The sequence below is a fragment of the Delphinapterus leucas genome, chromosome 8, assembly GCF_059928025.1.
Source record: "Delphinapterus leucas isolate spDelLeu-1000000601 "Yukka" chromosome 8, BTC_Dleu_Yukka2, whole genome shotgun sequence".
Classification (NCBI taxonomy): Eukaryota; Metazoa; Chordata; class Mammalia; order Artiodactyla; family Monodontidae; genus Delphinapterus; species Delphinapterus leucas.
The window spans coordinates 13,824,028-13,851,684 of NC_143136.1; the positions used below are offsets into that span (position 1 = coordinate 13,824,028).

The 27,657-nt window shown below is 40.1% G+C and overlaps 1 protein-coding gene across 10 annotated transcripts in view; it reads left to right on the forward strand.

The window, feature by feature from the left end:
• The window catches only part of DOCK10 (dedicator of cytokinesis 10), a 280,479-nt gene that overhangs the window by 198,187 nt on the left and 54,635 nt on the right, over window positions 1-27,657 (forward strand). For all 10 annotated transcript variants that reach the window (XM_022567817.3, XM_022567818.3, XM_022567812.3 and 7 more), the window contains exons 16-27: window positions 296-375; window positions 2,187-2,374; window positions 2,877-2,942; window positions 4,681-4,773; window positions 8,675-8,798; window positions 8,995-9,116; window positions 9,489-9,575; window positions 12,266-12,358; window positions 12,800-12,918; window positions 17,312-17,381; window positions 20,697-20,810; window positions 24,902-24,973. In XM_022567817.3, the coding sequence (XP_022423525.2) occupies window positions 296-375; window positions 2,187-2,374; window positions 2,877-2,942; window positions 4,681-4,773; window positions 8,675-8,798; window positions 8,995-9,116; window positions 9,489-9,575; window positions 12,266-12,358; window positions 12,800-12,918; window positions 17,312-17,381; window positions 20,697-20,810; window positions 24,902-24,973 (1,228 nt within the window). The remainder of the gene's footprint in view (window positions 1-295; window positions 376-2,186; window positions 2,375-2,876; window positions 2,943-4,680; window positions 4,774-8,674; window positions 8,799-8,994; window positions 9,117-9,488; window positions 9,576-12,265; window positions 12,359-12,799; window positions 12,919-17,311; window positions 17,382-20,696; window positions 20,811-24,901; window positions 24,974-27,657) is intronic.

Here is a 27,657-nt window from a genome sequence, read left to right on the forward strand (position 1 = left end):
AAATGTTATCTGAAGTGGTGCAACTAAATTTAAAACATTCTTCAGAATATCTGTAACTTGACCCCTCCCTGATTTTTAATTTTTATTTGCAAAATCACATAAATTTTAGTTTTCAAAATAGAACTAGCTAAATGAAATTATTCACAAGATTGTTTAGGGTCCCACTGTTTATCTTTATCAAAGCTCAGAATTACCATTGTCTGTTTTTTTTCCTTGACAACTAGAATAATTCACTGTGTGTGTGTGTGTGTGTGTGTGTGTGTGTGTGTGTTTCTATGCTGGTATACTTTCACAGAGCTGACAGAATAAGCAAAACGCAGACCATTCCTGGAAGCCTGGATATCGCTGTTGACAACATTCCTTTGGAGCATCCAAGTATGATGATGACGTCATGGCTTGCTTGTAGAGTTTTGAATGTTTAGTGGCTTTTTGGTTAGTTGGTTGGTTGGTTGGATAGTTGGTTCGTTACAAAGGTTTGTTTGGGGATTTTTTTCTCAAGGTTTAGGATAACTGTAATTCATTATCCTATAGAAATTTGGGATGTCTTATTTCTCCATTAAGACAGACTGTAAGTATTGTAGGACAGGAACTATATTCAGGGTGACCTAATATTCAGCTGGTATACACCATGCACCGAGCAGGGTGTTAAATTGTATCATTTAATCCTCAAAACCCTGAAGGGTTGCAAATGAGGAAGTCCGGTTCAGATAGATTGATAAACCAATAACCCATAATGAACAATGCCACACTGAGCTGTCAAAGGGCTACTCTGAACACGGTACGTTGCCACCCAAGTGGCCATGAAGTAATTATAGCTGGAAAGTTTTTAGACTCTGTTATTACACAGAGAGCATATATCTTTTCCAGAATATGGTCAAAAGTTCTATTTATGTTAGTGAAAATTTAAATTTCAGAAGCAGTTTTATTAACTTATAAATAAGATTTTTCAGAATTTATTTATTAAGTGGTGAGATTAGTTTATTTGGTTTTATTTTCCTTCTAATTACACCTTTTAGTGACTTTCTCAGTGATGGAAAGAATGAATAAAGGCATTCTAAAAAGACCTACAAACAGGGAGAGGATTATTACCACAGGATATTTGAATTACCATTAGCACTATTAAGTTTTCCATTCTTATGACTTTTCCACAAATCCCTTTAGTATGAAATAAAATGAGCATTCTCACTTAAATCATGGCTCCAAATCACTTTTGTATTGATTGGTGTGAAAAAACAGATGACAAAGTAAGCCATTTCCTCTACCTGATTTGTGGGAGGTTGCTTTTATTACCTAGGGAAAAGAAAAATAACAAAAGAGAAAGCTAAAATATTCTCTTTGAATATCCTATGATATTCTCTGATATCATGAGATATCAGAGAAATTTGAACATATAATAAAAATATTCTAATTGATTTCTGAAGAAAAATTAAAAAGCCTGTAATCTGATTCCCAAGCATATAGCTAACGATATAGCTAAGCATGTAGCTAACCATGTTGCTTGTTTGAACACAGGAAGATTCCAGATGGGGTAAAGGAAGGTACAAGGCCTTGCTGTCTTTCAGGGCCACAACTTCAGCCTCCAAACTGCTTAGTGACAAGTTTTGATTTATAAATTCCTAATGGTCTTTTCCCCCCTTAGGCTGTTTTTACAAGGTTAGATTTTAAAAGATTGTGAAAACTGAAGAGAAAAATAAAATTGTAACTATTAATGCAGAGGGGGATTAGGGCCTATGTTGTAAAATCATTCCATAGGGAAAATTACTATTAAGCCAAGTGGTACTATCAGTAATAAACCCACTGGACAGAGTTTTGTTCCATCATAGAGCAATATTTATAGTATGATGGCTAAAGTCAGTGGGCTAGTCTTTATCTTAGAATATCTGGTTAGTATGCTCAGAGGATCTCTAGCTAAAATTTACTTTCTATACGAAGCTGAATACAAAAAGAAAATAGTTATAAATCCAAAAGATTTACCAGTTTTTTGAGATATCAGTTTTGATGTTAAATATATCACTGAGTATCTATCATGCTTACCTCCTACAAAGTTTTCAGGCCAGCATAATTTAACATAAATTAGTATACAAGCATGGAGTTTCTATTTTGAGTAGATTCATCTTAAAATAGGTTAAGTACTGTTCACTTACAATCATATCAAATGACAAACTTTTCTTTTCTGATTTTTAAAGACTGTGTAACATCGTCCTTTATCCCTGTCAAGCCTTTCAATGTGACGGCTCAACCAGAACCCACAGTGGAAGTGGAAGAATTTGTTTACGACTCAGCAAAGTATTGCCGTCCTTACAGAGTATACAAAAATCAAATTTACATTTACCCCAAGCACCTCAAGTATGATAGCCAGAAATGTTTCAACAAGGTATGATATGTTTCTGAGATATCATCCTCTCTCTCCACCCTATTTAGACCATATTAAGATGGTTTCTTGAAAGTTCAAATACAAATTACTACAGACTAACACTTTAGAATAGAAAACCATTTGAAGAAAATGTTTAATGAGAGACAATGATGAGTTTCACCTTAAAAGTGTTTGAGGATGCACATTTTATAACATATGAGTAAAACTTTCTGAAATCAGCCCTAAATAATTTTGTTCCAAACTTTATTTTTAGTTTATTAAGAGACTCTGAAAATAGCCTACCTGCACCCTTTCAATATGAGTCTTTTCTTCCCTTTTAAATAATCTCTCCAAATCTTTCTGCTATTTCAGAGTGCTATGAGTAATGCCACAAGAGAATTTTGGCTATTCTGCATTTTTCAGATTTAATTAGAAGCTACTTATTTTAGGCACTTGGATTGTTTTTTGATGTTATTATCTAACAGGAAATTACAATGTCCATTTTCCCTCTCTGTAATTTCAGGCACGAAATATAACCGTGTGCATTGAATTCAAAAATTCCGATGAAGAAGATGCCAAGCCCGTGAAGGTGAGCCCAGCCCATGAGGGAATACAGCACATAGGGGCAGGCAGGTGCCCTGGTTCTCCCCACCACCAAGGGGCTTTTTAGTTTAGTGTGCTGGAAAGAGGAGCAATTCAGTCCATTTGATTTAGATTTCCTAACATGTACCTGATTGAACAGCTACCATTAACTAGATCTATTAGAAATGCCAGTCTCATGGCTCTGCTTAGCTTTTCATGATTTGGAAAAAAGGAAGCCGTTCTAGTGTGAAATCAAGGCAACGATTCCCCTCTGGAAGACTTTGCCGTTTTCAAAGATTAGCCCGCATCTCATGAATTCAGCATGCTTGATTTCAAATGCAACATCCCAGCTGGGCTTCATGTGGCCTCTGCAGAAGGGCTGCTGCCTACTGGCCTGATGGCTAATGCAGGGGGCCCATGGGGCACTCACATTTTTGGAAGGTGCGTGTGGCCACCTGCCCGAGGACCTCGGAAATGGCTCTGGGAAGCTGGTCCCTGCTGTTGATCACGCGACTTAATAAGATCAATAAGACTATGAGTTTTGTAGGAACTGGGCTGTTTGATCCTATAAAACTACAACTGGATGGCATTTTTCAGAGTTTGTATTTGATATATACTGTTTTTATTTTAGGGACTTCAAACAGCATAAAGAAACTTATAAAAATAGAGAGGAAAATTATTTTCAGTGGGCCTGTGGCCAGATCTTCCCAGTTTTGGTGAATCAGAGGAAGAAGATATAGTAAAGGACAAAACTAATTTCTAACTAATCCCCACAATTATCTGAGGTCACCTCTTAAAGCACTCTGTCAGGTACCAATTGTGTTCTCTGTGCTCAGAAGGGTTGTAGCATTATTCAGAAGAACAGTAATCAATTTGAGTGATTGAATGAATCATACACAATAGAGAGAAAGAGTTCTTTAAAACTGTCCTGAGGCGCTCTCAGCATCCCCAGGTTCCAAGTTCCACAATAGCATTAGCAGCAGGAGAGAAAAAATAAAATGAAATGGAATTGTCAAGCAAACAAAGGCAATGACCAGACGGCGAGCACACCAGGCCTGCTAGAGAATCGCTTATGGGGAAAAATCTAAAACAGAGGAGTACTCGCAGGTACATGTGACCTCTGTTTCACTGCATTCTAAAGCATTACTCAAGAGATACAGCTGACTTCAGTAGAGGGACTCTGAGCCTTGGGCTAAAGGGGCTTTTATGACAAGGAAGTGCCATATCCCATCCCCTGGCCTGATTAGGGGCTGGGACAGAAGAATAACACAATACAGTGGAGCCTGGGACCAGCCCTAACCTTCCAGCTCTCATTCTTGGTTGGGGACTGGCATGTCACGAGCTGGGGTCAAACCAAGCCTTGTATCACTAAGGACTGATCGCCTTAAACTCTAGACCAGAGCTGGGTACCGTGGGGCGCAGGAATCAGAATTGAACGAAGTATCTCTTATTTTCTAGTAATCAAAAGTTAGGTAGTAGTTAATTGATTCAGGTATTCAGTATTGGTATAATATCTACATAGTGAATTAAAGCCTTCATATTTTCTTCAACAGTGCCCTGTTTTATAATAAATACAGGACAGCAGATCAAAGAAGTTCAAGGTTAATTAGATGTCAGCTCAGCCTGGCAAGTTACCACAAAATGCACCTTTGTCCCAGAATGGGTAACTGAAGAATTGTGGCCTTTTTGTGCTCAGGGTTAATTTCAGACACTCATAATTATTCAACTCATAACTTTTTAAACAGTGTATTTATGGAAAACCTGGAGGGCCCCTCTTCACCTCAGCCACCTACACTGCAGTTCTGCACCATTCCCAGAGCCCAGATTTCTCAGACGAGGTAAGCCAAGCCTCCACTGCCCCCAGCAGCTCCTTAAAAGATGGGTGAGTGGGTAAGATAATACATGATGACAAACACTCTCTCTAGACTACTCCTCAGACTAAGGACATACCTTAGCAGGTGTTTACATAACCCAGTTTTAAAAACCACGTTAATTGACAGTTGCTCCAGGACTATGCTGCAAACTCATGTATTTCAGCACAAGATTTTAAAAATGTGATGTTTTTATTATATCATTTCTTTCAAATGAGACTAATTTTTTTCTTTTCTTTTTCATTGGTTAGGGTAACAAACATCGTGTTAGGTAGTTTTTACCAATCAATAGCGGCATTTCATATCCTAAGGGAAACAACAAAAAGGGCTAGAGTATGAGCCAACTATTGTTTATAACCCTCATGAACTTGAAGGAGCTTGGACTGCCTCACCTCAAGACTTGCCCTGCCAACCCTCAAGACTCTCTTCTTATGTGCCAGGAACCACGCTATACTCTAAATAGACACTATCTCACTTGATCCACATGGCTTTCTCCAGAGAAACAGAGCCAATAGGAAGACGACAGATAGAGAGATACACAGGTAGATAGATAGATAGACAGATAGATAGGTACAATTTAATATAAGGTATCAGATCACATCATTATGGAGGCTGAAAAGTGTCACAATCTACCATCTGCACCCAGGAAAGCCATTGGTGTAGTTCAAAGGCCTGGGAACCAGCGTGTCTATTGTAGAGTCCAGTCGAGGTCTGAAGGCCTGAGAACCAATAGTGCCAAGAACTGGAGAAGGTCAGTGTTCCAGGTCGAGCAGTCAGGCAGAGAGGAAATTCAACCTTACTCTGCCTTCTTGTTCTGTTCTGGACCTCAGTGGACGAGATGTGCCCACCCACATGGGGAGGGCCATCTGCTTTGCTCAGTCTACCAATTCAAATGCTGGTCTCTTCCAGAAATGCCCTCACAGACACGGAGAAATCATGTTTAGCCAGCTCTCTGGGCATCCCGTGGCCCAGTCAAGTTGACACATAAAATTAACCTTCACACCTTCCTAATTTATGGATAAGGAAGCCAGCGATCAGAGAAGCAACTTTGACAAGGGCACATAACTATGAAGTGACAGTCAGAATTTAAGCCAGCCCATGTGATTCCAGAGCCTGAAGCTTCACTGCTCTGCTATAACCCATATAAAAAAAAAAAAAAAACTTATTGGATTAGTAGTAAATGACTATACATATGTCAGCTTGTATTACAAACAAGTTTCAGTGATTAAATTTAATTTCTAACCGTGAAGCTAAGGTCTGAACTAATGCAACCTGCCAATGTGATTTCTGGGATTTAAAATACCACATCTTTTGTATTAGTTTCCTATTGCTACTTTAACAAATTATCACAGTTTCGTGGCTTAAATAACACACATTGATTACCTTACGGTTCGGTGGGTCAGAACTCTGAAATGGGTCCCACAGGGCTGAAATCAGGTGTCAGCAGGCCTCCATTCCTTCTGGAGGTTCTGGGACGAATCCTTGCCTTTTCCAGTTTCTGGAGACTGCCCTTACTCCTTGGCTTGTGACCCCTTCCAGCAATGTCATCACTCTGACCTCTGTTTCTCTCCTCACATTTCTTACGACCCTGACTCTCCTGCCTTCCTCTGATAAGGACCTTTGCGATTACATTGGGCCCACTGGGCTAATCCAATTTAATCTCCCCATCTCAAGACCCTTAATTTAATCACAGCTGCAAAGTCCCTTTTACTGTGTAAGGAGACATATTCATATATTCTGAGGATTAGGACTTGGGGGGCATCCTGGGGGGCCATTATTCTGCCTATCACACCTTGTTACACGTCAACCATTTATAAACTTCTTAAAAGAACACCAATGAAACCACAGACCTGACTAACCTTATCTCCTTCCTCCACATCCATTTAATGCTCTTAAATTTTTTCCCTATAAATTCAGGACAGAGCTAAAAAAAATAAATAAGGGAAAGGGCCATTACTACATTACAGAATATTTACTACATTGGTTGACCTCTTGACAAAGCCCATCTGAAAGGTGCATCCTCTGTCGACATATAAGATTTAACGAAGAAAAAGAAAATGTTCTTACGGTTAAGTCTGGCTTTTAATCTCTCTCACGCTCATGTGCTTCCCGGAATCCTTGTAAAAGCCATGAGCTTTTCCACAAGAGAACATGTATATAATGAACTGCCTGGTGAACTCTGCAGTGCAGATTCAAAACCATTTTCTTCTTTTTTATTGCAAAAGATGATTGCATTAATTATAAAGATGAATATAAATTCTTCTAAGGCACTGCTAAAATATAATGTATTTGCAGTATTTGTTACCAAGGAGTGTTAGCATTAATATGTAGTTTACTGGAATTCTTGAACACTTGTTTCAGTCCCATGTATTCCAACTAAAAAAAGAAAATCTCATTCTACTGCATTGTTAGTTATTGTATGTTTTGAACTGTATATTGGCTTTTGTTACCAGGTTAGCATGCTGGTATGTAATGAATATATGTAAGCTGTAAACCATTCTAATTCAGGAGTTCTCAAACCTTACCAGGCACAGAATCACCTGGAAGGCTTGTTAAAACACAGATTACTGGAACCCACCCCAGATTTTTGGATTCCATATGTCTGGGATGGGACCTGAGAAATTGCATTTCTAAACAACTTTCTCAGAGATGCTGATACTGCTGTTCCAGGGATGACACTGAAAATCTGTGTAATAAATTCTCTCCTGAGCAATGTGACAATAAAGTAACTATATATGTAGATGCACAGAGAGTCTAATAAAAACTAGTAGATAATTTGCTTGGCTGTTTATCACCTTATTGCTTGATTTGACTGTTCAAGAAATTACCTAGTTGCTAATATTGAACTGAATGTCACTTACCTGCATGGGATCCTGGGATTCCAGTGTGACATGTGTTCTTGTCCTGGAAGATCCTATTAATTACTGACTAGTCCATCCTCCCAGTGACTCAAAGCCCCCTAACATCTTTCGCCTTGGTTGCTACCTCTGTATCATCCTACTTTGCAAGGCCGTGGAGGGAATTAAATGACAACCTATGTGACAGAGGTTTGGAAACTGCAAAGCACTATCACATGTAGAAGGTTCCAAAACCTTTCTTTCCAGGAACATGGAGGACGCTCCTCATTAAGTATATTCTTCACCTATATCAATTTTATGTTTTATGTTTTTTTCGCAAGTGTCATTTACAGAGGAGAACGTGACCTCTTTTCAAAATGGCTCATTACTAAGTTACCACAGTGTAATTTTTTACACAATACATACCACATATCTTTTTGTGGTTTTTATAACAGATAGATTCCATGCTCCAGTTACATCATTTGCCACTACCATGTTCCTCAACAATGTGCCTGTGGATCATCTGGGGATCTTGCTAAATGCAGATTCTGATTCTGTATGTCTGGGGTAGTGTCTGAGAGTCTGCATCTCTAATCAGCTCCCAAGTGATGCTTATGCAACTGGTCCATGCACACACTCTGGGAGGCAAGGACCTACTCTTCACTCAACTCATGTCCCTTGATGATAGGTCCTTAATCTGTGCCTTATTTACATGCTACTGTCATGTCTGTGTGTGTGTGTCTGTGTGTGTGTGTGTGTGTGTAATTCATGGTGGTATAAATTATCTAATGAGAAACACTAGGTATTCTAAGTTATCACCACAATAAAGAAGTAAAAATAACAACACATTACTGCTAGTGGGATGGATATTTATTGAGAGGTAAATCGTACTTCTAGTGCTGACTATTAAATTGTGGACCTAGATTTCAGTGAAAGACTTTTAAAAAGGCTAACATGCCTATGCTTTGTCTTGTCCTGACACTGGGAAAATGATTTCAATCTTCGCCCAGCTGTTATCTCTTTCATTGCAGGTGAAAATTGAGCTACCAACACAACTTCATGAGAAACACCATATTTTTTTTTCTTTTTATCATGTCACTTGTGACATAAATGCAAAAGCTAACGCCAAAAAGAAGGAGGCTCTGGAAACACCAGGTATTGACAGAAAGCAATCTGAGATAGCTGTGCATGTTATCTCTGGAACTTAAATTGGAGAGTATTTGAAAAGCTCTGATTTATTGAGTTTTTTAAAGTGACGTTTTATATTCATAAATGATAAATAGCTTTATTTTTACTCCTCGCCATGAAGATTTGTACTGAAAAGTTTTCCCTTTGTTGTTCCTTTGCACAGTTGGATATGCTTGGCTTCCTCTCATGAGAGATGATCAGATAGCTTCTCAAGAGTACAATATCCCAGTAGCAACAAGCCTGCCTCCGAATTATTTAAGCTTTCAAGATTCTGCAAGTGGAAAGGTATTGAATGATGTATAGCTTAAGAGAAAAAATACATGGGCTAAATGGCATGAGGTTATCTTCTTTCTGCTGTTTGAATTAACCCAACCTTGGTGTATGCATCCATTGTAATAAGGAATCAGGTGTACCTATGATATGTCAAATATCTTGTTTAGTTTGTGGCCAGTAGAAATGATCTGTTCAAAATGATCCCCTGGTATCACATTGGTTTCATTGACCAATATTACCAAATGTATTCGCATCTCTTATTTTCCATCTCTATAGGACGGCGAGGTTAATGGGTCAGGATGACAAATTAACGTAAACTAAATAACCTGTTTATTTCCTCTCTCTCAAATTGCCACAGTGACAGTGACAAACTCTTTTTTGCAGCATGGTGGGAGTGACATTAAATGGGTCGATGGTGGCAAACCACTTTTCAAAGTATCGACATTTGTTGTATCAACAGTGAATACTCAGGTGAGCGTGTTGTCCTGAAATATCAAAATCTTCTCTAACACATAAAATCATAAAGTGTCTCCTAGATTTACAAGAGGAGACTCACCATTCCACAAGGTGTCAGAGAGCAGGTGATCAAAAAGGAAGAATGTTTGTGGCAAAACTGTATCCCTCTTCCAGAAGAGATCGAACGCCCTAACCCATAAAAGCTCAGGCACTACCAAACTGCAAGCCAAAATTCCAGTAGTGTATTTATCAAGAGGGCACTTTCCTTGGAAGATGGTTTGCTTCCCATGACAACCCCCAAGTGTTAAAAATATGAAACGTTTAAAATAAAGGCTTTGGACCTTTACCTTAAAACTCAGTCTAATTCCCAATCCCTACCCAAGGCTCCTCTCATGGAAAGGCCACGAGGTTGGCAGAACTGTATTTGAGAGTCACCTCGGCCTATTTCTGGCCCAGTGACCCTGGACAAGTCACCTCACCCCTGCAGTCCTGTGTCCTCAGCAGGAAAATGATAACAATAGAAAATCTCAACCTAAGGTGGTTGTGAGGATCAAAATGAGAAACTGCACGTGAAAATATCTCATGAACTGCAAAACGCTGTACAAATGTAGTTATTATCACTGTCAAATTACCACAAACTCACCCCTTCCATTGCAAGGCAGCTAACTTTACCACACTGTGAGGACTTTTGTGGTACTAATTATAAACAAACTTTTACAAGTACATAGACTATGTATTGCTTCTTTCTTAAATTCAATGTGTACCTGCGGTTTTTGTGTGTGTGTGGTTTTTGTTTGCTTTTTTGCTTCATGCTGCTTTAACCCTAGCACATACTTGGCTACTAAGAAAAATGAAATAATCCGGGTACCACCATATATTGGATCAAAATGTCTTTCCGTAACCACTGGTGCCTCAAGCCAAATTTAGTCCTCTTCCCAAGTCCTATGCCCATGACTCCTTAAACCCATCTTTTCTCTGACGCCATCAGCCCCGGTCAGGTCCCACAAAATGGTCATTTTCCACCAAATCCTGCTTTTATATCTCTCAGAATGCCCCGAGTTTCTCTTTCCCACACCTCCAGCTGCTTTTCTCCAAACTACCCAGGTCTCTCTGTGACTCACCACTACTCTCCTTTCTGCACATCAGCTTCCACCGCCCACGCACTCGTCACCCTGGGGGACACCTTCGTCCTTCCTCCATAGCGGTATTTACCTCAATTTTCAAACACACCAGGCCCTATCCTGCACTGTGCCCTCTGTCTGCTTCATGCCTCCAAGATCCAGGGATTTTGTGACACTCACCCTTTCGTCAGCCAGGAGGGCGATCTCTCCCTCTCTGCCTACCCTCCCGATTGGTCTGGGCAGCTCCTACCCAACCTTCAGAGCTTGGCTCAAATGTTGTGTCCTCAGAGAAGCCTTCCCTGTCCCCTAACCCCTCAGATATGCCGTGTCATCTTGTCATACACCCATACAGCACCCTGCTTTCCTTTGAAGCACTTGTCTAATTATGAGCAAATAGGTATGTGTGAAAATCATGGCATGGTACCTGATTCCCGGGCATAATGGAAGGACCACAGAGTGGCTTTTCCTTGCCCCTGACTCTGTCCTCCATGCCTGACAAGAACCTGACACATAGACAGCTTTCAATAAATAACTGTCGAATAAATGAAGTGAAACTGAAAATATACACACACGCACGTGCGCGCGCACACACGCACACACACACACACGCACACAAATACCCCGACTTGAGGGGAACCCCAACCACAGATGCCCTCTAGAACTGACAAAGGCCAGAGAAACCCCCAGAGAGTGCACCTACACTAAAATTCTCTATTCCACTTCCTGACTTCATAACTTTGACCCTCAACACAGAACTTAGGCATTTCCAAGGTGACACCCTTTTCAGGAAAGAGCATTAAAGGGCTGATTAGTTTGCTTAAGCTGCCATAACAAAATACCAGACTGGGTGACTTAAACAACAGAAATGTATTTTCTCACAGGTCTAGAGGCTGGAAGTCTGAGATCAAGGTGTCAGCAGAGTTGGCTTCTTCCAAGGCCTCTCTCCTTGGCTTTCCTCTGTGTGTGCACATCCAGGTTTACTCTTTCATGAGGACATCAGTCATATTGGACTAGGGCCACCCTAACTAATTACCTCTTTAAAGACCTTATCTTCAAATATCATTACATGTGGAGGTACTGGGAATTAGGACTTCAACATATGGGTCTGGGGAGTCAAGTTTTATCTCATGATGTCAGGTGGACTTCATAATTTTTTTATTAACTTTGACATTTTAAGTACGAAAATATCCGTATGCATTTTAAACTGTACCCATTCTCGTGTGTGTTAAAGAATATGTAAGAAAAATTGGTAGAAGTCTGTGGAAGGAAGATGACAGAAGACAATTTAAAAAGAAAGAAAGGAAAGAACAGAGACAAGGGAAGTAATTCTCTAGCCATTATCATGTGGCCCGGAAAGAAAACAAATCTCTGAGAGTGAAATAGGAGAGAGGGGACTTTGTAGTTCAGGTCAAGCCCTCTGTGTGCTGGAATGCCTGTGAAAATGAGAGGTCTGTCACTATGCCTCCTGGACAAAGCACCTCACATCAAGGCATCTTGTCCTACAGAAGGGCTCACCTCCCATCACCATGATTGTTCCACAGCTTACAGGTCATCAAAAATCAAGACTTTCTTTTGCTGTTTCAGGATCCACATGTGAACGCATTTTTCCGACAGTGCCAAAAAAGGGAGAAAGATATGTCTCAGTCACCTACCTCGAGTTTCGTCCGTTCTTGTAAGGTAACATGACATGCAAATAGCTGCAGTGGTCTCCAGGGTAGAAATGGGCAAAACAGACCTTTACGTTTTGCATTGAGCAGCAAACTAAGGGGTAATTATTATCGAAGATTTTTAAACACCTTATCAATTCAGAGACTAAATGATTTTATTTCACAATTCCTAAAAGATGTCTGTGTGTTCATTAAAAAATAAGCAAAGATCAGTTTCTCCAAAATAAAAATGATTGAAAATCAGAATCAATTGATTCTAAATTAGTTAATTAGATGTAGAGTCCTTGCAACATTACCCCCATGCCTGTATGTCATGCTAAATGCCATGAAAAATAAAGTCAAACAAAAGTGAGCTACAGTAGTCATATTCAAGTTCTGAAGAACATCAGTAAAAGAATGTGCTTTAAATTTAATCAATGGCCTTTTATTTTTTGCCCTGCCAATTTAACAGAATTTATTGAATGTGGAAAAGATTCATGCAATCATGAGTTTTCTGCCGGTAATCTTGAATCAGCTCTTCAGAGTTCTGGTGCAGAATGAAGAAGATGAAATAAGCACAACTGTGACCAGGTATCCATAGCACAGCCTTAGGGGAAGAGATTTTATAAGCTGTGGTTACACACAACTTTGATTATAACCGAATGGCCACCTGATTGTGTATGCTTGCATTTCATTCGAATACGTATCTCAAAGTTAAATATGTCTCACTCCTGAGTTCTTACCTTCTAATCATCTATTACTATCATTCAAGTAAAGTTTTAGACCTCTTTTTTAACTTTGTGTTTTTAATTAAACTTTTTATTTTGAGATAGAGGCACATGCAGTTGTAAGAAATAATGCAGAGAGAGTCCATGTTCTCTTTAGATGTTCCCAGTGGTGGCATTGTGCAAAACTATAGGACAATATCACTCCAAGAATATTAACATTGATAGATTCAGGAGACAGAATATTCCCGTCCCCACAAGGATCCCTCATGTTGCCCTTTTTTTGACACACTTACTTCTTCGTCATCTCAAACCCCACTCCTTGCCCCGGGCAACTACTAATCTGTTCTCCATCTCTAAAATGTTGTTACTTTAAGAATTTTATATATATTATATTGAAATTTTATATACAATATAAATATATAAAATTTTATAATATGTTAAAATATACTCTATGCTCCACATATTCATATAATAAATTGATGAGTTTATTATATATTCTATTTTCAATTCATATATAAATTATATATTTTATATATATATATATGGATATGGAATTATATAGTATCACAGTATATAACCTTTGGGGATTGGCTTTTTTCACTCAGCATAATTCTCTGGAGATTCATCCAGGTTGTTGCATCAATCAATCAATAGTTCTCTCCTTTTTATTTCTGACTAGTATTCCACATCAAAAAATGTTTAAAAATTCACCTGTTGAAGGCTATCTGGGTTGTTTCCAGTTTTGGGTACATTTGGGGTGAACATGTTTTCATTTCTTTGAAATGAGCGATTGTTGGGTCATATGGTCATTGTATGTGTTGGTTTTAAGAACATGCCAAATCACTTGCATTCCTATACACTGATGATGAAAAATCTGAAAGAGAAATGAAGGAAACACTCCCATTTACCGTTGCAACAAAAAGAATAAAATACCTAGGAATAAACCTACCTAAGGAGACAGAAAACTATAAGACACTGATGAAAGAAATTAAAGAGGATACAAACAGATGGAGAGATATACCATGTTCTTGGATTGGAAGAATCAACATTTTGAAAATGACTATATTACCCAAAGCAATCTACAGACTCAATGCAATCCCTATCAAACTACCACTGGAATTTTTCACAGAACTAGACCAAAAATTTTCACAATTTGTATGGAAACACAAAAGACCCCGAATAGCCAAAGCAATCTTGAGAAAGAAAAACGGAGCTGGAGGAATCAGGCTCCCGGACTTCAGACTGTACTACAAAGCTACAGTCATCAAGACAGTATGGTGCTGGCACAAAAACAGAAATATAGATGAATGGAACAGGATAGAAAGCCCAGAGACAAATGCATGCACATAAGGTCACCTTATCTTTGATAAAGGAGGCAAGAATATACACTGGAGAAAAGACAGCCTCTTCAATAAGTGGTGCTGGGAAAACTGGACAGCTACGTGTAAATGAATGAAATTAGAACACTCCCTAACAGCACACACAAAAATAAACTCAAAATGGATTAAAGACCTAAATGTAAGGCCAGAAACTATCAAACTCTTAGAGGAAAACATAGGCAGAACACTCTATGACATAAATCACAGCAAGATCCTTTTTGACCCACCTCTTAGAGAAATGGAAATTAAAAGAAAAATAAACAAATGAGACCTAATGAAACTTCAAAGCTTTTGCACAGCAAAGGAAACCATAAACAAGACGAGAAGACAACCCTCAGAATGAGAGAAAATATTTGCAAATGAAGCAACTGACAAAGGATTAACCTCCAAAATTTATAAGCAGCTCATGCAACTCAGTATCAAAAAAACAAACAAACCAATCCAAAAATGAGCAGAAGACCTAAATAGATTGCCAACAAACACATGAAAGAATGCTCAACATCACTAATTATTAGAGAAATGCAAGTCAAAACTACAATGAGGTATTACCTCACACCAGTCAGAATGGCCATCATCAAAAAATCTACAAACAATAAATGCTGCAGAGGGTATGGGGAAAAGGGAACCCTCTTGCACTGTTGGTGGGAATGTAAATTGATACAGCCACTATGGAGAACAGTATGGAGGTTCCTTAAAAAACTAAAAATAGAACTACCATATGATCCAGCAATCCCACTACTGGGCATATACCCTGAGAAAACCATAATTCAAAAAGAGTCATGTACCACAATGTTCATTGCAGCTCTATTTACAATCGCCAGGACATGGAAGCAACCTAAGTGTCCATCGACAGATGAATGGATAAAGAAGATGTGGCACATATATTCAACAGAATATTACTCATCCATTAAAAGAAACGAAATTGATTTATTTGTAGTGAGGTGGATGGACCTAGAGTCTGTCATACAGAGTGAAGTAAGTCAGAAAGAGAAAAACAAATACCGTATGCTAACACATATATATGGAGTCTAAAAAAAGAAAAATGGTTATGAAGAACCTAAGGGCAGGACAGGAATAATGATGCAGATGTAGAGAATGGACTTGAGGACACGGGGCAGGGAAGGGTAAGCTAGGATGAAGTGAGAGAGTGGCATGGACATATATACACTACCAAATGTAAAATAGATAGCTAGTGGGAATCAGCTGCATAGCACAGGGAGATCAGCTCAGTGCTTTATGACCACCTAGAAGGGTGGGATAGGGAGGGTGGGAGGGAGATGCAAGAGGGAGGAGATATGGGGATATATGTATATGTATAGCTGATTCACTTTGTTATAAAGCAGAAACTAACACACCATTGTAAAGCAATTATACTCCAATAAAGATGTTAAATTTTTTTTAATTTTAATTAAAAATAACATGCTGAATTGCTTTCCAGAATAGCTGTACCATTTCTCTCCCACTGGATCTTATTTTTTTATGCTCAATTTTTCTTCAGCTGCTCTCACTTTAAATTTGCCTGTACTATATTCTTTCAACATTACCAATCTGTCTTGTGACTTTGGCAGTTACAATTTCCTCTTTCTAGAGATAGAATTCTTGATTAATTATTGAATCAAATATTTCTAAAGTTCACTTTTTTTAAAATATTAGTTACAGCATTCTGGAAAAAAACTACTCTTCACATTGAAATGTTTCCAGTGCCTTCATAACTCACAGACATATCATTAGCCTGTTTCAGAATGAGAGTCTTTAGCGTCAGTTTTTTGTTTGTTTGTTTGGCTGCGTTGGGTCTTCATTGCTGCACGCAGACTTTCTCTAGTTGCAACGAGTGGGGTCTACTCTTCATGGCAGTGCACAGGCTTCTCATTGCGGTGGCTTCTCTTTTTGTGGAGCATGGGCTCTAGGTGCACCGGCTTCAGTAGTTGTGGCACGTGGGCTCAGTAGTTGTGGCTCACGGGCTCTAGAATGCAGGCTCAGTAGTCGTACTGCACAGGCTTAGCTGCTCAATGGCATGCAGGATCTTCCCGGACCAGGGCTCAAACCCGTGTCCCCTGCACTGGCAGGCAGATTCTTAACCACTGCGCCACCATGGAAGTCCCCTTTAGCGTCATTTTTAAAGTAAAGCTCTGAAGCTCTAGAAAATTAAAGTATCTCTAACAGTTCTACAACCAGGCAGTTCTGGAGCCAGATTAGAAGGTCCCAACTATGCCTTCAAGTTTTGCCTTTTTCAACATGAGTATATACATCTGTGTTGGCAAAACTCCTAAGTATTTCAGCAGATAGATCTGTTGAAATTCTGGGCTGTTCCTAAGCCCTACAGCCGTGGAGTAACTGGAAGTATTATTGTGAAGAAATAAACCCATACCACAAGTGCTACTGGAAACCCTAACCCAGCTAAGAGGGAAAACCCAAAAACCTGCATCTTAAACTAATTAGTTTTTCCAAAAGCATGTATATAACACCTCTAGGTTGGAAGACTAGCCCTTTTAAAGTGGAACATGATAGTTGGAGGTTAAAGAAGTTTTAATAAGGTACTAAAAATGATCCCTTTTCCAAGAAGACAGTGTCAGCAAACACATAGACCATAATAGCACATGCAACTTGGGCAAAAATGTCTCCAGTATGGTATTGCAGCCATAATACTTTACTTATATCGTAGTGTTTAGAGATTTCACGGTTGGAAATGGCTAATGGGTATTGTAGATGTTAAACACCCAGTATTGGGGGATAAGGGGGGCGGGGAGAGTCTGAAATTGGTTCGTTCATTCATTCAACAACGATTAAGCACCCAGTTTACCAAGCACTCCAGTGACAAACCAAGTGGTATTTTCCTGCCTTCTCCAGAAAGTCCACTCAACAGCATTGCTTTTCCAGGGTTCTGACTGACATCGTGACCAAGTGCCATGAGGAGCAGCTGGACCACTGCGTCCAGTCCTATATTAAGGTACAAAATTGCCACCTGGGCATTGGTCATATCCCCTTGTGCTGTGTGGCTTTTCTCACTTCCCGTCTGCAACAAGTGGGAAGTTTCCCCCTTTAGCTAGACGGTGCCTACCACAGTCGTATCAGACATTCCCCTTAGCTACTTAGAATTCCTTCTTTTTGCATTGATGGGCTCAATGTATTGTTTCAGTGTATAAATGTATAAATAATGTGTACATGTGCAAATGAATATATATATGGGGAGAGAGAGCAAAGAAAGAGAGGAGAAAACTATTGTCCTTTGAAGTCAACAGTACAAATAAATGAAATTCCTCTATAAATTTAAGGAAGATGTTTCCTGTTGGTTTGTTGAATGCGCTATGTTTCTTCTGTAATGTTTTCTTAGCTCTTTTTATTGTTTTCTCAGGCATTATTTCATTTTCCCAGTTACTGTATATTTGTACCTGCTTCTGGTATGTTAAGTCCTTTATCCTCTGGCATGAACCACTAGCCCATCCCATCAGTGTGCACTGCATCCTTCAGTGGCCTTCGTCAGATGTTCACTCGGATATGTTTATATTCTCATTTTCAGTTGGCCTGTGACTTAATGCCAGTGAACTTGTGATGATGTTTGCACATTATAGTTCCAACCTAAAAGTCATCTTCTTGAGTGAAGAGAAAAAATCCACCCAGAGATAAATGATAGTACCTTATATTCCTTTATGATTCATAGAGGACCTAAATTTCAATATTTATGCACAGATTGTATCTTTAAGAGACAGAGACCTTTTTATTAAAAGATATATTCCATTAATATATAGATAGACATTTATCCATATATTTTAGATGTCTAGAAAGGTGACTAGAGAAGAATCTGGCGTCTTCTGTGACAGAAATGCTCCTGTAAAAGGAAGTAACTAGAAATTTTATTCTGGAGTGAACCCTTCTGAGATGCCATCAGTGAGGAATTTTTCTCATCACAGTTTTATATTTACATGTTTTCTACCTGTCAGAAATGTTAGATGTCTTCCCAAATATCTAAGTATGAGTGTGTGCCATTCCTTAAAATAGCCCATACGCCAAAAAGAGCTTCTTCACAATAATTTCCCTATGGTATAATTTTACCCAATAAGATCTACAATTCAATGGCAGAAGGCCAGTTCCACCTACAAATGCATTTTTAGTTTGCTCTCTAAGACAGAGTCATAGCTTACTTTTATAGGGTATTGAAGACTTTACTGTTCAACAGAAATCATCTATAGAATTTTCATTCTCTCGACACTTACCCCAGTTTTCCATTTCAATTGCCAAAGGCGCTGAGAAGAAAATAAATTCCCCAGTCCTTATTACACAAAGTCATCTCCTTTTCAACACACATATTATTTACCTTGTTCCAATGGAATCACTGAAAATTGCATTGAGAACCCACTGATGTTGCAGTTATTTTTGTGACAGCCGAGGCTAGTTCCTGGTGAGAGCCTTAAATCAGCTCTCAGATGTTATCTGTGATGCTCTTGGAGCATTGTCCTGGAAATGCACCCTGGAAAGGTCTTTATTTTTAAGCAGGATGTTTGAAATATCCTGATGAGACCTTTTGATTTTGTAATGTAAGAAGCTGTGTATTTAGTTTGCTTTGAAGTGGTTCAAATCTAGAAATACGCCTATGTGGAATTTCAAGCTGATAAAAATTCCTAAAGATATTTTATAACATAATTTCATATATCTAAAACAAATACAGCCTAATAAATATAACCAACTGGAATTTTACTCTGGAAAGAGCATTAAAGTAGCAAATGGAAAACTACATTCTAGTTAAGGTTAAATAGTTAACTTGGAGCAATCAGCCTCTCTGAGCCTCCCTTTTCTCCTCTGTGAAGTGAGATGGGGGAGACCACATGAACATCTAGGTCTATGATTCTGTGATTTGTCTTGCTGCAGTACATGGCTGACAGCCTGACCTTGACCAAGGAGTATGACTTTTTTTTACCCATGGTGGAAAAAATTATTTTTTAGCATATACATTAAGCCCCACACCTAAGAGTATAATGAAAACTGGTACCAATACGTGCTTTGATGTCCTTGAAAGATGGGATAGCTGATATAATTCAAACCTATTCAGAAGTAATCTAAACACCATTTCAAGTTCAGTGGTGCTAAATGCTGCTAACTCACTCCATCTACGATATCCAAAATGCACACATACACCATGTCTTTTTCAAAAATGTATACCTAATTAAATGCCATTGTTCACAGCAATTCGTAGGACTGATATGGTCTAGCCAAAATTTTTAAAATTTCAGAGCTAGTCAAAATGCCCTTGGGGCTGAATTACTGCACATGGGATTAGACAGTTGATGACATTACCCTCATATGAGTCATATTCCATGAGGGGGAAAATCATACTACTCTTGATTTTAGCTAGTTTCATGCATTTCTTAGCCTCGTTTTTCTCCTTTGGGATGAGCGTGGAGAAGTTAGGCCCCATCAGAATGATTTAGATGTCAATGGCCTATGAAGTTCAAAGAAATAATTACAGACCCAAATGCAAAGTGCCTCTGCTTTGTTTCTTGCCTGCATTCATCCTTGACTGTAGTGAAGTCCAAATTTTGAATATTATGAAGAAAAGACCTTCCTTGAGGCAAACCCACCTCATAAGTAAAATATTATAATTCAGTAGTAAGCATTTTGTATTTTAAATATACGTGCATGAATTGATACTTAAAATATATGAAGAAATATGGAAAACTAAACCGTGACATGCACTCAGTGGTGAATGCCAGCACCAATCTTTTAAGAAAAGAAAGCGAGAAGCATTAGTTATCTTACTGATGGCCAATTATTATGAACCTGTTGGTTGCCATGTCTCAGCATGAGATGGTAGTGGACCCTGGGCTTGTGGGCAGCTCACCTACTGGCCTCTGGTAGGCGCCTGCTTCCCCACTTGGCTATTTGAGTGGGTGCTCTACCCTTTCAGGATGAAGAAATGCTACCATGCCACCCACCTGTTGCCAGTGGAAGGAAGGAGAAGGGGAAATGTATCCTAAGTAGGTGGGTCAAAGCCCTCCATATTTCCTTGAACCCTCTAAATTGCTCTCTGATCTTCTTTGTGATTTCTACAAAGAGCGTTTCAAGGAGAACTTAGGTGAGCAAGGCTCTACCTGTGCAAAGCCCTCAATAGGAGCAGGTGTGTATTACACTTACCATTGGGCCTTCATTTATTTCATGACAAAATCTGGCATGAGCAGATAATTTTGAGACATGAGTTATTCTTGGAACGTAATTTTTGATGCTTTGTTTTTAAGTATTTAACTTTTTTCACTTTTTGGATTTTCTTCAGTTTGTGTTCAAGACCACGGCATGCAAGGAGAGAACTATACATGAGGAACTGGTTAAAAATGTGACTGGTCTTTTGCAATCAAATGACTCCACAACAGTCAAGCATGTCCTGAAGGTAAAGAATTTAAAGACGGTCCTTTCATTGGGATGGCTTACACTCAACCCTGAAGGTGATAGGATTCATTGATTTTTATAGATCGTTTCTCTAATAGTTTCTGGTATAAGCTTCATGTTGAAACGGTAACATATGAACCTATTAAGAAAAAGAGATCCATGTCAAGAGAACAGATCATTTTAACAAGTAGAATGGACTCAAGTTAAGTCCTTTGGCCTAAAGGCAGAACGAATGACTATTAAGAATGACCCAAAACATTCAAAAACGCTAAGTGTACCCCAAATAAAGTTTATTGGGTTTTCAGGCACAGTAAGAGGAAAACTACCAACAAAAGGATTAATGATGTAGTAATGAATATACTGACAGCAGAGAAGAGGCAGAGAAACAGCCACTCTTTGACCCCCAAAAGTTGAAACACATGCATTTGTAGTAATATAAGAAGAGATGGTGAGAAGCTGGTAAAGATGTAACTTATAGACTTGTGAATTTAGTCCCCTGCTAAATTAATTATCTATCATGACTTGACAGATAGATGATTGATTAGTAAGTAGCTAGAAGGGGAGGCTGAAGGCTGGATCAATAAGCGTCAACAGGAGTTGACTAACATCAAATTTTCCTGGGCCAAGCCGTTTGTTTGTTTAAATTTAAATTATCCGTATGAGTATATTCATTCAGTTTATCCAACAAGTATGTTCCAAGTGCCTTCCTTGTGACAAGCACCATCCTCACCATCCTAGGCATTTGGCATGCATTTAGAGAATAGAATAAAGATCTCTGCCCTTGGGAAGCTTACATTCTACTGCGGGATAAAAACAGTAAATGACACACATAATAGCAAAGTTAATTAAATTGTACGTTTGGAGGTGAGACGTAGCATAGGAAAAGAAAATGTCGAGCAGGTAAACGGAATGCGGAGTCCTGAGTATGCAGGGTGAGGTTTGCAGTTTTAAATAGAATGGTCAAGGTAGAGCTCATGGAGAAGGTAATACCTCAGCTAGAAATGTGAAGAAAGTGAGGGAGCTGGAGATGTTTAGGGTAGAACATTAAAGGTAGAGGGGAAAACATACCGTATTTATCTTTGTCTGACTTATTTCACTAAGCATAATACTGTCCGAGTTCATCCATGATGTCACAAATAGCAAAATTTCATTCACTTATATGTGGAATCTAAAAAGTAAAACAAACAAGTGAATATAACAAAACAGAAACAGACTCACTGATACAGAGAATGAACTAGTGGTTCTGAGATGAGAGAGGAGTGGGGGGAGGGGACAAATAAGTGAAGGGGATTAACAGGTACAAACTGTTAGGTATAAAATAAGTTACAAGGATGTAATGTAGAGCACAGGGTATATCGCCAATATTTTTATAATAACCTTATATGGAGTACAATCTATAAAAATATTGCATCATTATGTTGTGTACCTGAAACTAATATAATATTGTAAGTCAGCTATATTTCAAAAATAAAAGTAGAGGGGAAGACCTGTATAACGTTGTAAGGCAGCAGCACACCTAGTGGGTACGCCTGAAAGATGGCAGAGAGGCCAATGTGGCTGAAGCCACGTGAGCAAAGAAAAGCAGAGGCAAGTTGAAGTCAGAGAGGCAGCGGGAGGTTTGGCAGGTAATGTAAGGCCTGTGGGCCATTGCAAGGGTTTTGGCTTCCACTCAGAGAGAAACTGGGAGCCGTCAGAGGACTTTGAGTGGAGGAGTAACTTGAGCTGATCTTGGTTCAAAAGGGTCGCTCTGATGGCTGCGTAGAGAATAGACTGTAGTGGGGTGAGAGTGGAGACGGGGCTGCTGAAGAAAGCTGCCTGCCTAGCGTCCATGTTGCTGCAAATGGCATTATTTCATTCTTTTTAATGGCTGTGTAATATCCCATTGTATACATGTACCACGTCTTTATCCATTCGTCTGTCAATGGGCATGTAGGTTGCTTCCATGTCTTGGCTATTGTAGACAGTGCTGCAATGAACATTGGGGTGCATGTATCCTTTTGAACCATGTTCTTCTCCGGATATATGCCAAGGAGTGGGATTGCTGGATCATATGGTAGTTATATTTTTGGTTTTCTAAGGAACCTCCATACTGTTCTCCATAGTGACTGTACCAATTTACAGTCCCACCAACAGTGTAGGAGGGTTCCCTTCTCTCCACACCCTCTCCAGCAGGGTCCTCTGGGGAGAGTCAGTGTTCAGTTAAAAGACAAGGCAAAGGGAATGTTTGGAGGAGAAGTTCCATCTTCAGGAGATTTTATTGGTGATGGACCATGTGTTCCAGACCAAAGGTATGGTGGGTGGGTTTCAGGAGATGAGAAGCAGTGAGATACACAAGGGGGTGTGCAGCACCTGAGGAGACCAGAGGGCAGGAGAGGAGTGAGGCTTCTTCTGTCATTAGACGTGACAGAGGCAAGAGTCTCAATGGGATTGGTCCTGGCGGATTCAAGGTAAATAGTGGAGGTGGGGCTGAGTGCTGAGGAGTGAGAGTGGCAGGTGTCAGTTGAATCAGGAGACAAATGTTAGAACATTTGGCATGGTGGTTAAAAATATTATTTAGGACAAGGTGGGGTGCCTTGTGTTAACTAAATATCCCCAACAGCATGAATTTCACTTCCAATATCAAGTTTACTAAGGAATGACCCCCTTTTAAGGCCAGAGCTGCCCCTTTAGAGCTTAAACGTCCTTTCTTCCTCCTCTCAGTCAATCTTCCAGCGTTAGAACCCAGTACTCAAAAGTTCTTAACAGCGTGGTTGGTATCAGCCTAAAATTGGATATAGTTCAGATGCCCATCCACAGTAGAGCAGATAGGTAAATTGGGATTATATAGGTGATGCAGTGACAATAGAGGACCCCCAGCTACCTAGCTCCACATAAACAAACCTCAGAAAAGCATTTGTTGAATTGAAAAGGCAATCACAAGAGAATACATACAGGATGATTCCGTTTATTTAAAGTTCAGTGGCAGGCAAAACTGAATATCACTTCGACGTATGATATTGGTAGCAAAATTATGAAGGAAAGCAAGGGAATGATGAGCACAAAATTCAAAATTATTATCTGTGGTGGAGAGGCTGGGAAGGGAAGAGGCTCAGGGAAGTGTATTCTTTGTAAGTATACACAATATGTGATGTATATTTTTTGTATCTGGGTTAAGCAAGACCCTTAGACCCAAGAAAGAGGGGCCTCCACTCTTGAATCTGCTTTGATCTTCTCCAAATGCACCCCTTCTCATAAGAAAAAGTATGAGAATAGCCAAGAGCAATGCTCCTGGGAGCCCCTACCACCTCTTCAGCACCTATAAGAATCCCCAGGAGCCCCTACCTAAAGGGTTTATAGGTTTATTCCTGGGCATGCTTAGATCTCTTTCCTAAGTCCATTATTCAGAGGGGTGTAACCCAGGACCCAAGAGGGGAGCAGTGTCTGGTGGGAGAGAGGGACCAGTTTGTGGGTAGCACCTGGATTTGCAGGCTGGACAGTCACCCACGTGCCCCAGGCCCCTCAGTGTAGGGCAGAGCCTCAGGTGAGAAGAGGGGGTGGGCCCCACGTCCTGGTACAACATTCCAAGTTGTCATGAAGTTATATTTGTCAAGATAGGAGGATCCAACATATTTTATTTAAGACTCTGTTAACTTGACTTTGAACTTTCAGATATTTTCACACGTGGCTTCCAATTTCACTCTTGCCTCTATCCCTGGCAATGTTAGAGGTGGGTCTGCTACACCATATTTTAAGATAAAAAAGTTTTACTTAGTTTTGTTTAACTAAGTAAAACAGATAGAACGCCCAGTGAATAAGTATTTCATAAGACTATTGTCTACTCAGCCATGTCTAGCAAACCAGTATCTTGTTTTAGTTTAAACAGTCTTTGAGATGACTGAGGAACAGAAATATCTGGTATTTACTTTTACCATTAGAACTTTGCTAAGGATGATCCTAACATAATGGAGAATATACTATTGCTCTGATGCATTTAATTTCAAAGAATACATTTTAAGATAAACGTTTTATAAAATCGCATGTTGTGAAGAATGGAATTATCATTATTTTGCTATAAGATGATAAATTTCTGGTTGTCTTTTCTTTTCCTAACAGCATTCCTGGTTCTTCTTTGCAATTATCCTAAAATCCATGGCACAGCACTTGATTGACACAAATAAAATTCAGGTACGATCATAGGTAATACAATAGCATCCAATAAATGTGAGACATGATTGTATGTATCAGTACAGGTCCTTCAGAAGCAGATGCCAGGACAAAATTAGAAGTACGAAAATGACTACAAAGGATAAAGGGACAGGCAAAAGGACTAGGAAGGTCTGACACCTGTGAAAGGAGATGGCAAAGGAAGGAGGATCGGCTAGAAAGAGGCTTGCAGTGAGAAACTTGTAGGTGGGCCAGTGGGCTGTCTGAGAGCAAAGAATGTTCATGAGAAAAGTCCTGCATCGGGCAGATGGTCTGGCTCCGTTACCTCTGCAAGCTCAGTAATTACTCAGAGCAGCCGGAGAGAATGTGGCTTGGCATGAACTCTTGAGTGGGTCCCAAAGGCTTCGTAGTTATTTCATTCATCCCAGTAGACTTTTTATCAAGGGAGTATCTGAGCTCTGCACATCCTCGGCTGCCACCCGTGGTCCACAGTCCACAGCTTACACTACCTTTCACATATGATCATGAATCTTCTTCTCCACAGTTCCCATGGGCCTCTCCTTCCTGAAAGGAAACTTACAAGAGGGAGGCTAGTGGGATTAACTGTAGCCCCTGTTACTATAGTTGGTCTCGGAACCCCGTGCAGTTCTCATCACCTCCCTCCTCTACCACCCATTCTAGATTGCCCTCACCCTCAGCCAGCAGCTCTGAAGGTCTTGGTGACTTACTGTGTTGTGACCCAAACCCTCATTCCAGAGTGGTCCAGGGCGGTCTCAGCCTCCGGGAGCCATACTCTACTCAGACCATTTATAGTTACAATTGGGTAGGGAGGATCAAGAAGCACCCAAGTGGATCGCCTGAGTTCCACACGTATTTCTCTTGTCCTCACTGTGGGTAAGACTGAGGGGAAACCTCTGACTCTTACCCCTCCCTCACTGGGAGACTAAATCAGAACAATATTGCATGGGGTGGGAATGGTGGTGAATAGCAATATTGTCTCCATTTGCACTCTTGGCTGGGGAGGGGCAGAGTCAGAGGCTTACACTTGGCCTTCTCCACCAGGGTAGCTGCACAGGTCAAGCATCCAGTGTGTGGTTACTCTAGATGCTAATTATGTCAATACAAATTATACATTTGGACCAGGTAAATGGCTGTTTGGTGGATTTTTGAAGCCAGTGGACTCCCTGCTAACAGAACCTTAGGCAGGGCAACTTTATTAATCCTGTGAGTTTTCACTCTAACTGGGTGGACATGGTGGTGTTTTGGTCTCCAGATAGCAGTATCAACTCAGATCTTGTGGCCAATAGTTCTTGAAATATATGAATATTCCCCTCCGCCTAGTATCGTCACCTGAGGACAGCCTTTGGAGAAGGACTGGTAGAATCATTATAGTATGTACTTATCAAAGGTCTGTAGGGGGCTTTCTTTAGGGACGCTGCCTCCTCTTCAGTCAGCATGTACCAGATCTGAAAATTGACTGAGATCCAAGAACAGAGAGAGGATTCATGTCTATTTACTGGAACAAACATCCTCATCCCCTGATTGTCCAGCCTTGCCTTCTTGGTGGACTTAAGCATCGCCATTGTTGGCCGCTGATTGTCTCGTCCCTAGGGCTTCCAACATGTCATTAATCAGCTCTGTAGCTCCCCGAGAGTCAAGCCCCCTTGGCTGCTCTCCAGATTTGCCATTTGTTTTGGTAATCGCAACCCCCTGGCCCCTGGAGATTAGGTGCAATCACATGGCCTCTGTTATATTGATGCCCCTCATCCTCATGACTATTAGTGAGCCAACACTGTGACTGCCTCTCTCACTTGCAGATGGGAGACACCACGGAACGGTCTTAGGGATGTCGGTCCCCAGTACCTTCCTGATGGTTTTGGTGGATAGTGGGTCTTCTGGGCTCATATTTCCATTCCTACGTGTCCACCTTCGTCTGCTTCTTTATTCCTTCCTCATTCATCTGCCAGGGCAACCTAGGCATTTCCATTCTGCTTAAAATGAGCCATCTCCAGGATTCTAAGAGCCAACTAACAGTGAGTGGTCCATCCCCTGAGGTCTTATTTAAGCCCATGTCCTGACAAAGTGCCCTCATGTCAATGAATTTGAATTTATCCATTCTTAGGTTCTGGCCATCTTGGTCAAACACACTCAACATCCAATCTCAGTGGGACTCCCACTGTGGCTCCTGCTGGTACCTGCTAACTAATTCTTACAACTCCTTGGGGTACACGCTCTTCCTTTCCTTATTAGGCCCAGCAGGTTCACAGCTGAGTTAAGCTGGCATTTAATCCCAGTTCATGGCCTGAGCTCCAGGAGAGGAGGAAGGACAGCTCCTGAAGGGTTTGCCTGGCCTCTTGCAGGGAGAGACCTTTGCAGTGTATTCCCACACAGGAGAAGTGCTGACTCTTGATAGAGAGGGATGGGGCACTGAGGATTCAGGGGAGTCTGCCAAGCCACCGTCCTCGGGTCATCCATCCACATGCCCCATCCATGGCTCCAGACCTCAGGCCTTTCCAAACATGGCCTTGACATAAGCATAACAGACCTGCCTTGGCTGCACATCTAATCATCTCTGGTATTCCATAACTCTTAGTTCTTAAGTCCTATGTTTGCTTTTCAGCTGTGTCTGCTCTTCTACTTCCAGAGATAAGAGCCTCCTGTCCAGGAGGAAGAGAAAATCTAACATGAAGCTAAGAATGATTCCT